Source organism: Protopterus annectens, chromosome 6.part1 (assembly GCF_019279795.1).
Source record: "Protopterus annectens isolate FY-2018-M chromosome 6.part1, PAN1.0, whole genome shotgun sequence".
Lineage (NCBI taxonomy): Eukaryota > Metazoa > Chordata > Ceratodontiformes > Protopteridae > Protopterus > Protopterus annectens.
The window spans coordinates 321,019,091-321,032,597 of NC_056738.1; the positions used below are offsets into that span (position 1 = coordinate 321,019,091).

The following is a 13,507-nucleotide window of genomic DNA, read 5'->3' on the forward strand; positions in this document are numbered from 1 at the left end:
ATGAGTCAGTCTTGCCTAATTTTCTACAGAGGCGGTTTCTTTGTGAACTGATCCTTCCTTTATGTCTAAATTTGTATCCAAGTGTACTTTAGGCCAAACTGCCCATCTCCCCATTTTCTTTCCTGAATCCAGAAATGAGGGAGAAAGGATACTCTGTACCTTGGATGTCCACAAACAACTCAGGTGTTATCTTGATAGAACTAAATCTTTCAGATCTTTACATCATTTTTCATTTCTTGTGAAGGTAAGAAGAAGGGAGAACCTGTGTCAAAACTGAATATTTCCAAATGGTTGTTTAAGGCTATTACCCTGTTATATCACCACAACAAAACTATTTTAGGAATGGTTAAGGCCCCCTCTCCCAGAGCCTTGGCATCATCTATAGCTATTTGGAAAGGGTTGCATTCTAGAAGTATTCTAGAAAGCTGCAATTCAGTCCTCTGTACATACTTTTATAAAACACTATAAGCTTGATTCCTTCTCTAGGTCTAGATCAGAGTTTGCAAGTACCATTATTCAAGGGTCCTGGACTATTCTCCTTCCACTTGCCATATGTAGTAAGCTAGGGTAGCCTACAGATATAATTAAGGCTACTGCAGCAGTGCTAAATGTGATGAATGTAATACAGCTGTGTAAGTAAACTTGCCTAACAATAGATGTTCGGATGATCACTGCTGCAGTAGCTGCTCCCTCCCGCCATCCCCCTTGTTTTTGGTGTGTTGTTTATACCAGGTTGTGGTTATTTGTTTTGTTCTTCCTAGCATTGTCCTTCCAAGACTCAGACTCCCTTTGATTGACAGCAGGAATGTTCTGAAGGGTTTAGCACCCAAACATGTCTTTTCGGCAGGTCAGCTCCAGCTGCCTGACAGTTTGGGTGCATGAAGGTTCCCAGAAGCTTTGGAATCTGGGTGGTTGTTATATCTTTGCTAGGATATAACCCATATAGCTAAGGCTACTGCAGCAATGATCATTTGAATATCTACTTTTATGGTATGTTTACGTATACAACTGTACTTTTTTTTTCATTGAAACAATATTATACTCGTGAACAAGTTAAAGTTACATTTGTTATGCTGCACTGTATCCATTCCTTGAAGTCAAAAGACCTACAATCTCTAAACTGGAAAACAAAATAGGTATCTTATGGAACCTTCAGTTATATTATGTGATGCCTTAGCGTATGGGATTCAAACGTGCTTAAGGCTGCCATAGTAAAACAGATTTGTTATTTCTTGTTATGTAAGCAGAATCTTGTTTTTTATCTTGAAATGAGTTTGCACCAGTACTTTCTTTTTTAGATTATGTAGTTTTAAAAATTAACCCGATATTTGCCTCTACAGTTAAAAATGCTGAAAGCAGTATGGCTGAAAAAGACAAATGTTTCAATGGACAAGAGTTTCGAAACCAAGACAAGACTGTAAAGGCAGAAACACATGATATGGAAACCAAGAACAGTCAGCCATGTCTGGAAAAAGATACTACCATGCTAAATGCTGAGGTAAGTAAAGACTTGAAGAATTTAAACCCACTGGAGTCAAATTCCAGTCAAAAACCAGGAGAGACATGTGAATATATAGGAATACCTTTGCCTACATCAGTAGTAGAGAACAGCCATAAAAAGAGTACTGCATTTTTTTCAAAAACAATTCAGCTGCCGAAAGACGAGTGGTCACTAGTGAAACCAGTGGATGAGGGATCTGGAAGAAAACAAGATAGCAAGCACCTGTGTGTAACCACAGAAGAACATGGCACAAAAGTGGAAATTCAGCTTGAAGGTGAAGGGTCTTTAAAACAGAGGGAGTTTGCATTACCAGAAGAAAAGACAAAGCCATTAACTGATGAGGGGGCAGCTGCGCTCACAGTGAAGACAGGGTAAGTGGAAAACTGTTATTCTAATTTAAATGAAAGGTTATCATTTTGGAAAAACAGGTAACAGTGAAAGAGACTATTGGTCTACCCACACCACAGGAAGATCATATACTTTAAGAAAGGCATGGTTTACATGCATATTAAAAGCATTTGTATGCTGTGACATTTATCTTTTTTCAGCACCCTTGGCCAGGATGACCATATATATGGGGTCAGTACCCCTCCTCCCCTCAAACCCTACCAACCAGATTGTCCCCCAGACTGGAGTCACCAGCCTGTGGGCAGAGCTAGTAAGGCAGTCTCCCACCTTTGGGGGTGCAGGAAAAGAGAATGAAATGTCCTGACCTTTCATGATTCAGTCCTAACTGCAGATATTTTTTTCTATGCCCTATACTTCCTTGAGTGGAGGGACATGCAATATCTATGGATGCCCTGCCTATGATGCTTTAATGTCTCTTCTGTTTATGCACACTGGAGCCTGTTTGACAGCCATTTATTCCACTATAGATAGATTGCAGAAAAAGTGCCAAAACAACTTTCAGCAGTGGAATTTTCCTTTTCCTCCTCTGTTTTGCGACATTATAGTAGGTGTACATAAGTTCAAGTGTTGTGGAAAGTGTCACCCCCCCACATGTGGCACGCAGGAGGGGCTTGTCCTCCTTGCAAAAAAAAAATTACATCCAAGGTTCAGTAAAATCTGTTTTCCCATATTTTTCCTGTAGATTTACCTTTAAGTAAAGTGAATTTGGGTGCTCTACACACATGCATTTCCAAGACACAAGTGTTGTTCTCCACCCTGTTATAGAGTGCAGTGTTGTGCCACAAAAAATGTCATCCTACTGAGATAGGCAGGCTGACCATTGGCTATTCAAGCCTAGCCTCCCTGACAACCCTCTAGTTTCCTATGTTGCTGGTTGACCCAAGTTGCCAGCATCTTAGGTGGACCCCTGCCCTTATACCAGCTGGTAGCTAAATTCACTGACTTTTTAACCCCATTGGCTCTGCTGTGACATCAGACATAAGAATGCATTGAAAGAGGAGGATTTTAAAGAGAACTGATAGCTGCAGTTTTCTATTTTAAATTGAATGTTTAGGAAATGTTTTCCTTTGTCAGTATTTAATGATTGTGTTATTTTGACAATAATTAAAATATCTGCATCCCCCTAATGTTTTAATTTTTTTCTTATAGTCACTACAAGGAGTTTTAATGATGCCATCTTTAAATTACTTAAAAGGTCTTTGGTCTAGAGATGCATGTTTGATTTTTACTTTGACTGTAACACCGAGTGAATATAACATATTCTGGATTGATCTTGCATTCTGTACCTTCAAAGAGGTCATGTATGCATTACTAACAGAACTGAGTGTTCTTCAGCATGACAAATTGTCACTCTGGTGTTATTGCATTTCTGCACTGTTACTGCATCTAAAGCTACTGCTGTACAGGAACTTCAGTAGACAGTACTGGATTACTTGTTTGATAAATGTTTATTGAATGGCTGACTGCTGTACTGGTACTGCATTGAAAGTATTTGTTTTACAGTTACTGTACTTACTATTCATTTAGATTAAGCTGTTGCTCTGCTGTTATTGCACCCAGATCTATTGGGTAAGGCTGTCTGTTGCTCATTGCTGCTAAAAGATATGTACAGCTCGTATTAGCCAAATAGGTAAAGCTGTCAGTTTGCTACTTGACTGATATATATATACACACACACACACAGGCACACACACACAAATATATATATTTATACACACGTATATGTGTATGTTTGTGTGTGTGTGTGTATATGTATATGTGTTTACATATAAATATATATATATATATATATATATATATATATATATATACGGGTTCCTATTACGTGATCAAATTTACTGAAGTTCGAACACAGAAAAATAAATAAATAAAAGCTGCAACAGTAAACTAACTGTTGCAAGCGGGGGGAGGGGGGGCAGGCCCATCTGCACCCCCCAAACCCCCGCTCTTTAAATATACCAACTCCGAGACCGCACAATAGTGCGGAAAGGGAATATTTCCCTTTACTGCACTGTAGTGCGATCTCAGAGATAGTATATTTAAAACTGGGGGGTGCAGGAGGGCTTGCCCCCCTGCTTGCAACAGTTAGTTTACTGTTGCATCGTTTATTTTTTTTTCCCATGTTCGAAGTTTTGAAACTTCGAACAGACAAGTTCGATATTGTCATGTTCAAAGTTTCAAAACTTCAATCATGTAATAGGAACCCTATACATATATATATATATATATATATATATATATATATATATATATATATATCTGTATAGTTGCACTTGTGAATACTAAAATAGTCATATCTCATATTCTTCTACGTTTTAGCCACATCCCACACATCCTGTATTATCAGCATCTTATTCCAATTAGTTAAGTTATTGAGCTGTCATATTTTTTCTTACCCCTTCATCTGCACCAGGGATGTAGCCAGAAAATTCTATTTTGCATTCATACTGTTTTTACTGCCCCCAACCCATCTGGCATGTCAAACAAATAGGGACATCTTTCAAAATGTTGCTCCTCTTGCAATTAATAAATGTACATATCAGTTTCAGCAATTCCCTCTGAAACTATTAAAATATTGGTTTTAGATCTGTAAGCAAGTTATGTACTCATTGTTTGAGGCATTAATTTAGATGCTGTAAATATAATGTGGCCTGAAAAAAGTTACGATCTCTGAATGATGCAGAGAAAAAAATTCCTCTGTAGTGCACAACATGTATGCCTGGCTATACCCTTGATTTGCACTAATCATTATGGAATCTCACTCAACTTATGCTTCTTTGTAGTCAGCTTGATAGTACTACGTAGTTAATCAGAAGCCAAAAAGAACAGACCAACCACAAGGTGGTTGGTCTGTTCTTTTTGGCTTCTGATTATTTGCTATTTTTTTCTTTTCTTGTAGCACTACGCAGTTTCAAGCAGTGTAACAGTCTGACTCATGCTTACTGAAAACCATTGCTATCTCACAATGATCCAGTATCCAAGAAGAGTAAGTATTTACTGACCTTCTAGGTCACTTTCTCACCTCAGTACACATTTGGTAAGCACAGCAGACACTTACCACAAAGAACCTAGAATAAGCTTGCTTACTGTGAGGTTGTTCAGAGGACATTTCCTAATTCTCTCAGACTAAATACTAAGTTACTTCAACAATTGATTTACACAGCAGCACACCCACCTTCACCCTGCACATCCACAGCCAGTACCTGTACCTCAGAGTCATAACATTACTAACACCAAGTTCTTAAGGCCCACTGGGACTGTATCTACACATGTGAATATTTTAGTAATAGGCGACTCTTTTGCCAGACATTTGGGCACCACTGTCACCAGGCTGGATTAGAATAAGGGGACAGCTGTCTTTCTGGAGCAAAAATCCAAGACATAACAAGTTCTAAACCAGTAAAGACACCTAATAAACTAAAAAACGAAGTAAACCACAAAAGGCAAAAAGGCAGTAGGTACAGGCAAAAACCAGGAACACAGGATTAATAAACAATTTTAATATATGAGCTCTTTCGTTTAGTACAATTACCAAACTTCATCAGACATAAAAGAGCATTTTTTTCCTATTTTATATCCACATTCATAGGAAACTGAAGGTTCAGCAGCCAATCAAAAAAAAAAAAAAACTCATTAAGTTACAGTGCAATGAAAAAGTATTTGCCTCCTTCCTGATTTCTTATTTCTTTGCATGTTTGTCACACTTAAATGTTTCAAATCATTAAATAAATTCAAATATTAGACAAAGATAACCCAAGTAAACACAATATTTAGTTTTTAAGTGATGATTCTATTTTTTTAAGGAAAAAAAACTATCTAAACCTACATGGTCCTGTGTGAAAAAGTAATTGCCCCCTTGCTAAATCATGAAGTAACTGTGGTTAATCACATTTTTGTGAAAGCTGCATTCAGTTTCACTAGCCACATCTAGGCCTGATTACTGCCAGACCTGTTGAATCAAGAGATCACTTAAGTAGAACCTGTCAGACAAAGTGAAGTAGGCCAAAAGATCCCAAAAAGGAAGACATCATGCTGCAATCTAAAGAAATTCTGGAACAGATGAGAAACAAAGTAATTGACATCTGTCAGTTTGGAAAAGGTTACAAAGCCTTTTCTAAAGCTTTGGGACTCCAGTAAACCATGGTGAGAGCCATTGTCCACAAATGAAGAAAACATGGAACAGTGGTGAATCTTCCCAGGAGTGGCCGCCTTACAAAAATTACCCTAAGAGCACAGCGACAACTCATCCAAGAGGTCACAAAAGAACCCAGAACAACATCTAGAGAACTGCAGGCCTCACTTGCCTCAGTTAAGGTCAGTGTTCATGACTCAACCATAAGAAGGAAACTCGGCAAAAATGGCATGCATGGCAGAGTTCCAAGTCGAAAACCACTGCTGACCAAAAAGAACATAAAGGCTCATCTTACTTTTGCCAAAAAATATCTTGATGATCCCCAAGACTTTTGGGAAAATATTCTGTAGACTGATGAAACAAAAGTTGAACTTTTTGGGAGCTGTGTGTCCTGTTACATCTGGTATAAAAGTAACACAGCATTTCAGAAAAAGAACATCATGCCAGCAATCAAACATGGTGGTGGTAGTGTGATGGTCTAGGGCTGCTTTGCTGCTTCTGGACCTGGATGACTTGCTGTGATTGATGGAACTATTAGTTCTGCTCTTTACCAAAAAATCCTGAAGGAGAATGTCCGGCCATCAGTTCTTGACCTCAAGCTGAAGCACACCTGGGTTCTGCAGCAAGACAATGATCCAGAACACACCAGCAAGTCTACCTCTGAATGACTTAAAAAAACAAAATGAAGGTTTTGGAGTGGCCTAGTCAAAGTCCGGACTTAAATCCAATTGAGATGCTGTGGCATGACCTTAAAAAGGTGGTTTATGCTCAGAAACCCTCCAATATGTCTGAATTAAAACAATTCTGCAAAGAAGAGTAGGCTAAAATTCCTCAACAGTGATGTGAAAGACTCATTGCCAGTTATCGCAAACGCTTGATTACAGTTTTTGCTGCTAAGGGTGGCACAACCAGTTATTAGGTTTAGGGAGCAATTACTTTTTTACATAGGGCCATGTAGGTTTGGATAGTTTTTTCCCCCCTTAATAATAATTTATTTAGTTATTTATTTTACATTTGTTGACCGGGATATTCCGCCTGGATACATGTCCATTTTCAGCAGAGGCCTGGCGAGAAAAGCTCCATACTATATACTTCATACATACTACAAAGCGGTTTATCACATGTACCTATATATCACTTTTTACAATTTCCATACAGACTTACATTCTTTAAGGATATAGCATCATTTTAATACAAAATTATTGGAATATTAACCAAATTACTAAGATATAGTCACTTAGAGGCAAGAAGTTCTCAAAGGCACCCAGATGAGGGGGATGGAAGTTAGTCAGGGGTAAAGCAAGGACATAGCCATCTTGTTTTAAAGAGTTGTATAAGAATGTTATTGAATTGGGGTAATGAGGGCTGAGATGTTAGGTCAGCAGGGAGTGAGTTCCATGTTTTGCCAATTGAGTAAATAAAATCATCACTTAAAAACTGCATTTTGTGTTTACTTGAGTTATCTTTGTCTTAAATTTATGTTTGTTTGATGATCTGAAACATTTAAGTGCAACAAACATGCAAAAAAATAAGAAATCAGGAAGGGGGAAATACTTTTCCATTGCACTGTAAATAACTAAGCTTAAAATCTCATTCACTTGTTAAACTCCAGATATCAAAATATAATAATAAATAATAATATAATAATGCAGTGGAATAATACAATAAAATTGATAATGAAAAATAAAAAAACTACCTATCAAAACTTTTTAATTTCAAAAAGCTAGTTATAGAAATCATATCATTCAGGCCTGGTGGGGAGGTGGCAATCAAAAAAATCTGCCATCATGTTTCCTTTTTGTTCCAAATACAACTTCCAAGGCCTACCCCGGGATCCCTGTTCACTTGATGTAAAACTGCAAACTTGAAAGAATGATCAGGAAATAAACTATGATGTCTAAATAATGTACTAGTTTCTTTTCTCTGAAAAATATCATAATGATGTTCATAAATTCGTGGGCTAATTTACGTTGGGTCCTCCCCACGTAGAAGGCGGGGCCATTGTGTACCACTGCTTGTGAATAACAGCTAAATTTACCCATTATATTAATATTTTTATTTCTAACCCTAAGGTTAGATCTGCTAAGTACATATCTACATTGATGACACATCCCGCATGGAGTCATCCTTCCATTACTTACTTTAGGACCCTGTCTTTCTAAAATACTTTTCAAGTTGGAACCTCTTCTATAAACAATGCTAGGGTAAGCACCCAGACTCTCCTTAATATCCTGATCACCTACGATTATGTCCTAAGTTTTACGTAGGATATCTGATATAAGATAACTATTACTACACAAAGTAGTAACAAAAGGGCAGAATATGTCTTGACTCCCACAAATACTCTTTAAGGAATTAATTCCCTCATTATTGACATGGGAGCCTCCATTACCAAATTCAAGGGAGTCCCTAATTCTCACATCAACATTCATACCATCATTACTACCTTGAAACTGCAATAAGGGCCTATAAAAGCCATTCCTGCACTTCATTATGACTTCATTCTGGATCTTAGTTAATAAACCAGAGGGATATCCACGGTTTGCAAACATGTTAGAAATATGGGCACACTCTTTTACAAAGTTCTCATATTCAGAAACCATACGAGCCGACCTCACCATCTGCCCTTTAACCAGCCCACATTTCACATGTTGCAGGTGGCTACTAGATTAGTGAAAGTAACTGTTAGAATGTGTCAGTTTTCTATATATAGTAGACTTTAACCCATTATTTCTTAAAGTCTTGATTATCCGGACATCTAAATAAGAAATTCTATCCAACCCCACAGTATATGTGAATTTAAAAAATTCAGAAGTATTGTTGATATATTCAATAAAAAGTGGGATCTCATCCTGGGGTCCTGTCCAAGCAAGAAATAAATCATCAAGGTCTCTAACCTACATAGATATATGAGAATAGAAGGGACTGGAAAATAAATAACACTTTTCTCACCAGGCAGTAGTAATATTAGCAAAAAGAGGGCCACAAGCCAACCCTATTGCAACAGCCTGTAATTGTTTAAAAAATGTCCCGTGAAGTATATATAATTATGTAGTAGAACCAACTCCATCAATTGACAATAAGTGTTTATTTTATCCTGAGAAAACCCCAAAACTTGAAACAAAAATTCAGAAAATAATAATATAATACAAAAATTGTATTATTCTACTGAATTATTATATTATTATTTATTATTATCTTTTGATATGTGGAGTTTAACAAGTGAATGAGATTTTTAAGCTTAGTTATTTAACTTAATGAGTTTTTTGATTGGCTGCTGTGTTTTCAATTTCCTGTGAATGTGGATATAAAATAGGAAAGAAAATGCTGTTTTATGCCTGATGAAGTTTGGTAATTGTACTAAACGAAAGCACTCATATATTAAAATTGTTTATCCATCCAGTGTTCCTGGTTTTTGCCTGTACCTACTGCCTTTTTTGCCTTTTGTGGTTCACTGAATAACAAGTTCTCTTAGAAGCCTCCATTGTGACAGATACGATTAAGACCTAATAGTGGCCCATGTGGGGGTAAATAATTATAGCTGCTCTATCCAGAGAGATATGCAGAAGGATGTGATAAAGTTTTCATTGCTGTACATGTGTCTGAGACAGGAAAGACACTGGCTTATTGTAGTATTTTTCAGAATGATGCTAAGGTTCGAAGACAAAATAATTGGCTTTAATAATTGGCTGTGTAGCTGGTGTCACTGAGCAGTTCTGGTATGTGTTATCTTGTGATGGGACGGCTGGCAAGTCTTCCTGCTTTACCAGGGATGGTCTGTACCTCACTTACCAAAGCTTTTTCATTCTGATTAAAGTTTTTATTGCTTTCATAGTACATTTTAGGCAGAGTCTCTTTGCTGGCTATTCCAGCTTAGTAAATTCTCATTTAGAACAGATTAAAATGCCTGTACTCAATGCCAGCCAGTAGTTACATAACTATATCTGGATTTGGTGTTAACTTCCTTGTGCAATTAGTTAACCATCCTACTAGGGCCCCAGTACCCTTGATCTTATCCTGACAAAAACAGCCAGTTTTCATCTTCCCATGTTAAATTAGTTCTTAACTCTGTGATCCTTTTCCTTTAAAACTGGTGGCACTTTCCCTACAAATACCTCTGTGCTTAGGGACTTCTCAAAAGCAAACCTTCTTCATTTACTTGATGACTTAAATAAATCCTGCTGTAATCCCATTTGATGGATTCCATTGATAAAGCCACAGCTTATGCATATGATTTATATCTCCACTTAAATAGTTGTATTGATAAGGCAGTCCATGTCCACACCTAATATAATATAAAATTTAAAAGCAAACCCCTATGGTGAAATACCCATATATGTAAATTACATAACAAGAAAAAGAAAGTACTTAATGCTTATAAAAAGTCTCATTCTGCTTATCATAAGAGCACACTTAAGCAAGCTAATAAATAGCGTAAGGGAACCATTAGGAATATCAAAGCTGATTATGAACTTAAAGTAGCCAGTAAAATCAAAACAATAACACATCTTTTTTTTAATTATGTCAGTAAGTTAAGAATTAAACCCAACAATGTTTAGAGGTAGTCCACAACACTACTGCCCAGTCTGATCCAAAGGAAGTGTCCGTGACAAATCTAGTACAAACTTTAATCTCGTCCCAGGTATCACAATTTGACAGATTCCACAGTCACAGCCACTTGTTTAATTACTATGGAACAAGTCCTGTCAGCCCTCTCAAAAGTTAAGAAAACCTCATCCATGGCCTTTATAGCATATCAGTTTGTCTGATTATCATTACCATATATGGCCTATCTGAATGGCCTATCCGAACCTATGTTTAACATCTTTAATCTAAGCTTCTCCATTGGTTACATTCCAGATTCCTATAAAGCAGGCATTGTAATCCATTGCACAAAAGTGGCCCAACACAGATCCTTGTAACTATAGACTCATTTGTTTCTCTAACCAAATATGTGAAGCTGTGGAAAGAATTATCTTAGACCTCATTAATCTTGACATTGAAAATCTGTTAAGGCTAGACCCTCATCAGTTTGCTTCTGTTAATGCAAGATCCTGCCTTATTAATTTCATTATTCTCTTTGAAAAAGTCAACAAAGCAGTGACCTGACATTATGCAGTACTTACAGTATATACTGGACCTGGCCAAGGCCTTTGACACTGTTCCCCATGCAGGCATTATTCACTCAACTCCCTCAACCACCTTCCTGCCAACTTCATTTCTTTCCTCAGTTACTAGCTCAATTCCTCTGCCAAGGCACAATCCAGGTTGTTCCTCCAGAACAAAAAAGAAAGGGATTTTACTCAAGGATGATGTTCTTCGTGTTTCACTGTTGCAGTCATTACACTTGGGTTATCCTGCTGGCAGGCTACCCTCAGTCGGCCTGAGTTCCAAAGTCTAGGTCTGGCGTCAGTTGCTGTCGCCTCTTCCCTGACGTCAGTGCGCCAGGGGTATAAAAGATGCAGCCGACGCAATTTTCTTCAGTCTTTCTTGCTGTGCGGTGCCCGAAGCAGAAGCAGTTCGCAAGTGCCGGTCGGCCAACTCCTGAGATTTTCGTGTTCGAATTTCAGATCCGAAGTCTTCATTAAAAGCTAAGTACCCCTTTGGGGAAAACTTATTTCTTGCTCCAGACCGATATCAGAAAAAGTTAATAATTGTATTTCTTGTGGGAAGCAAATACCTCATAAGGACTTTCATTCTTACTGTATTCCTTGCCTAGGCCCTGACCACGACATTGCTAGTTGTAGGTTTTGTGCTAGAATTAACCAGTGCACTATTAAGCGTCGGTACGATTTTGCATTTCACTATTTTGGCAGAAGATTTAATTACACGATGCCATCGGATAGTACTCCGACTACCGAAATTCACAAGAAACGCAAAGACAAAGAAAAGGACAGGCATCCGAGGTCCAAAACCGATGACGAGGCTTCCTCTAAGCCAGTCGCTGGTTCGCCAGGTGCTTTCGCAGCCCCTGATGCCCGCTACTTTGGACCCGCAGCTGCTACAGACTCCCACGTGGAGTCACCTAGGCCACGGGAAACTCAAGGTATTGGTCCTTCGGAGACTATTCCCTCAGATGGGTCTGGAGCCGCTGAGCAGGCATTGGCTTTTGAGGGTGTTTTCAGACCTACTCAATTATACATTAAAAATGACTCCAGCTACAAAGGCAAAGACTAAAGCGACTTTAAAGACAAAGAAACAAGTACAACAGCCTCATGATCAGGCCTCCATGCCCAAAAAACAGATGCTCAAAATGGCCGAAGACTTAATTACTTTGATCAGGGGTTCCCATCCCCCTCCTGATAAGAGGCCTAGGCAAGAGACAGAATATGAATCTTCAGATCAGGTTTCCATTTCATCTGATTCCTCTTCTGATCAGGAATACTCTTTTCCTCCCTATGAGGATTCTGATGCTGAAGAATCTATCCCTTCAGCCTCTCCTCCTGAGGATTACTCTTTTGGGGAAACCTTGCATACCATGAGGGAACACTTCCACTGGGAGAGCCAAGATTATTCAGAATCTAAGAAAAGGCAAAGAGACTTCCTTTTACTCCCACAACACAGGCCCCTAGCTATTCCACCTGTGCTAGACATTGTAGATGGTGTAGATGGTGTACTTTCAGAGTCCAGTCTGACATCTGACTCCTTACCTCCAGCTCCCGTTAAGCCAGACAGGTACTACAGGGTTCCTGACTCTCATAAATTCCTTTCAAAAACCCTGCTGCTGACCCAGAGACTATTTCTCAGGGTCCCAAAGGGGTCAAAGCATCCACTGCAAAAAACCCTACCCCCTCTGACAGGGATTCTAGGGCATTGGACAGATGGGGGAAGAAGATTTACACCTCTGCTACCTTGGCAATAAGGGCTTTAAATTGTCAGTTTCATATGCTCAAATATCAGCAATATATTATGTCACTGCTTAAACAGAAAATGTTGATAAATTCTGAATGTGCAGAAAACAAAGAAATGCAGGATTTATTGCATGCAGCTGAGCAAGTTGGAAAGCATACTTTGCAATGTGGTTTTGATTCTTTGAAGGCCTCCTGCAGGGCCGCTGTTACGGGTTCTGTCATCAGGAGGCATGCTTGGTTAAAGGAACAAAATCTGCCTGACCATGTCAAAGCAAAATTATTAGATGCTCCATTACAGCATGATACCTTGTTTGGTGTTAAAGCAGAGGAGGTTTTACAGAAAATGGAGGACAAAGCTAAATCTATGCAAACGGGTAAAAATTTTTTACAGGTACAACCCCCAAGATTTAGCAGACACTGGCCTACAAAGAATTGGTCCTTTCCAGTGTCAGACAGACCACAAAGGGGCAGATACAGATGCCCAAGAGGCAGATCCCAGCCCCAAGGTTCATACAGGTCTAAACAATGGGGTGCTTCTACCTCCAAAAGTGGAGAAGACAAATCACAGCCATACAGGAAACAGTCCCAATGACTTCCCCCTGCCTGCACCAAGCA

General features: G+C 38.6%; 1 protein-coding gene across 2 annotated transcripts in view; it reads left to right on the forward strand.

The window, feature by feature from the left end:
- The window catches only part of LOC122805531, a 2,823,268-nt gene that overhangs the window by 1,394,824 nt on the left and 1,414,937 nt on the right, over nucleotides 1–13,507 (forward strand). For both annotated transcript variants that reach the window (XM_044075738.1, XM_044075739.1), the window contains one exon: nucleotides 1,341–1,872. In XM_044075738.1, coding sequence (XP_043931673.1) covers nucleotides 1,341–1,872 — 532 coding nt within the window. The remainder of the gene's footprint in view (nucleotides 1–1,340; nucleotides 1,873–13,507) is intronic.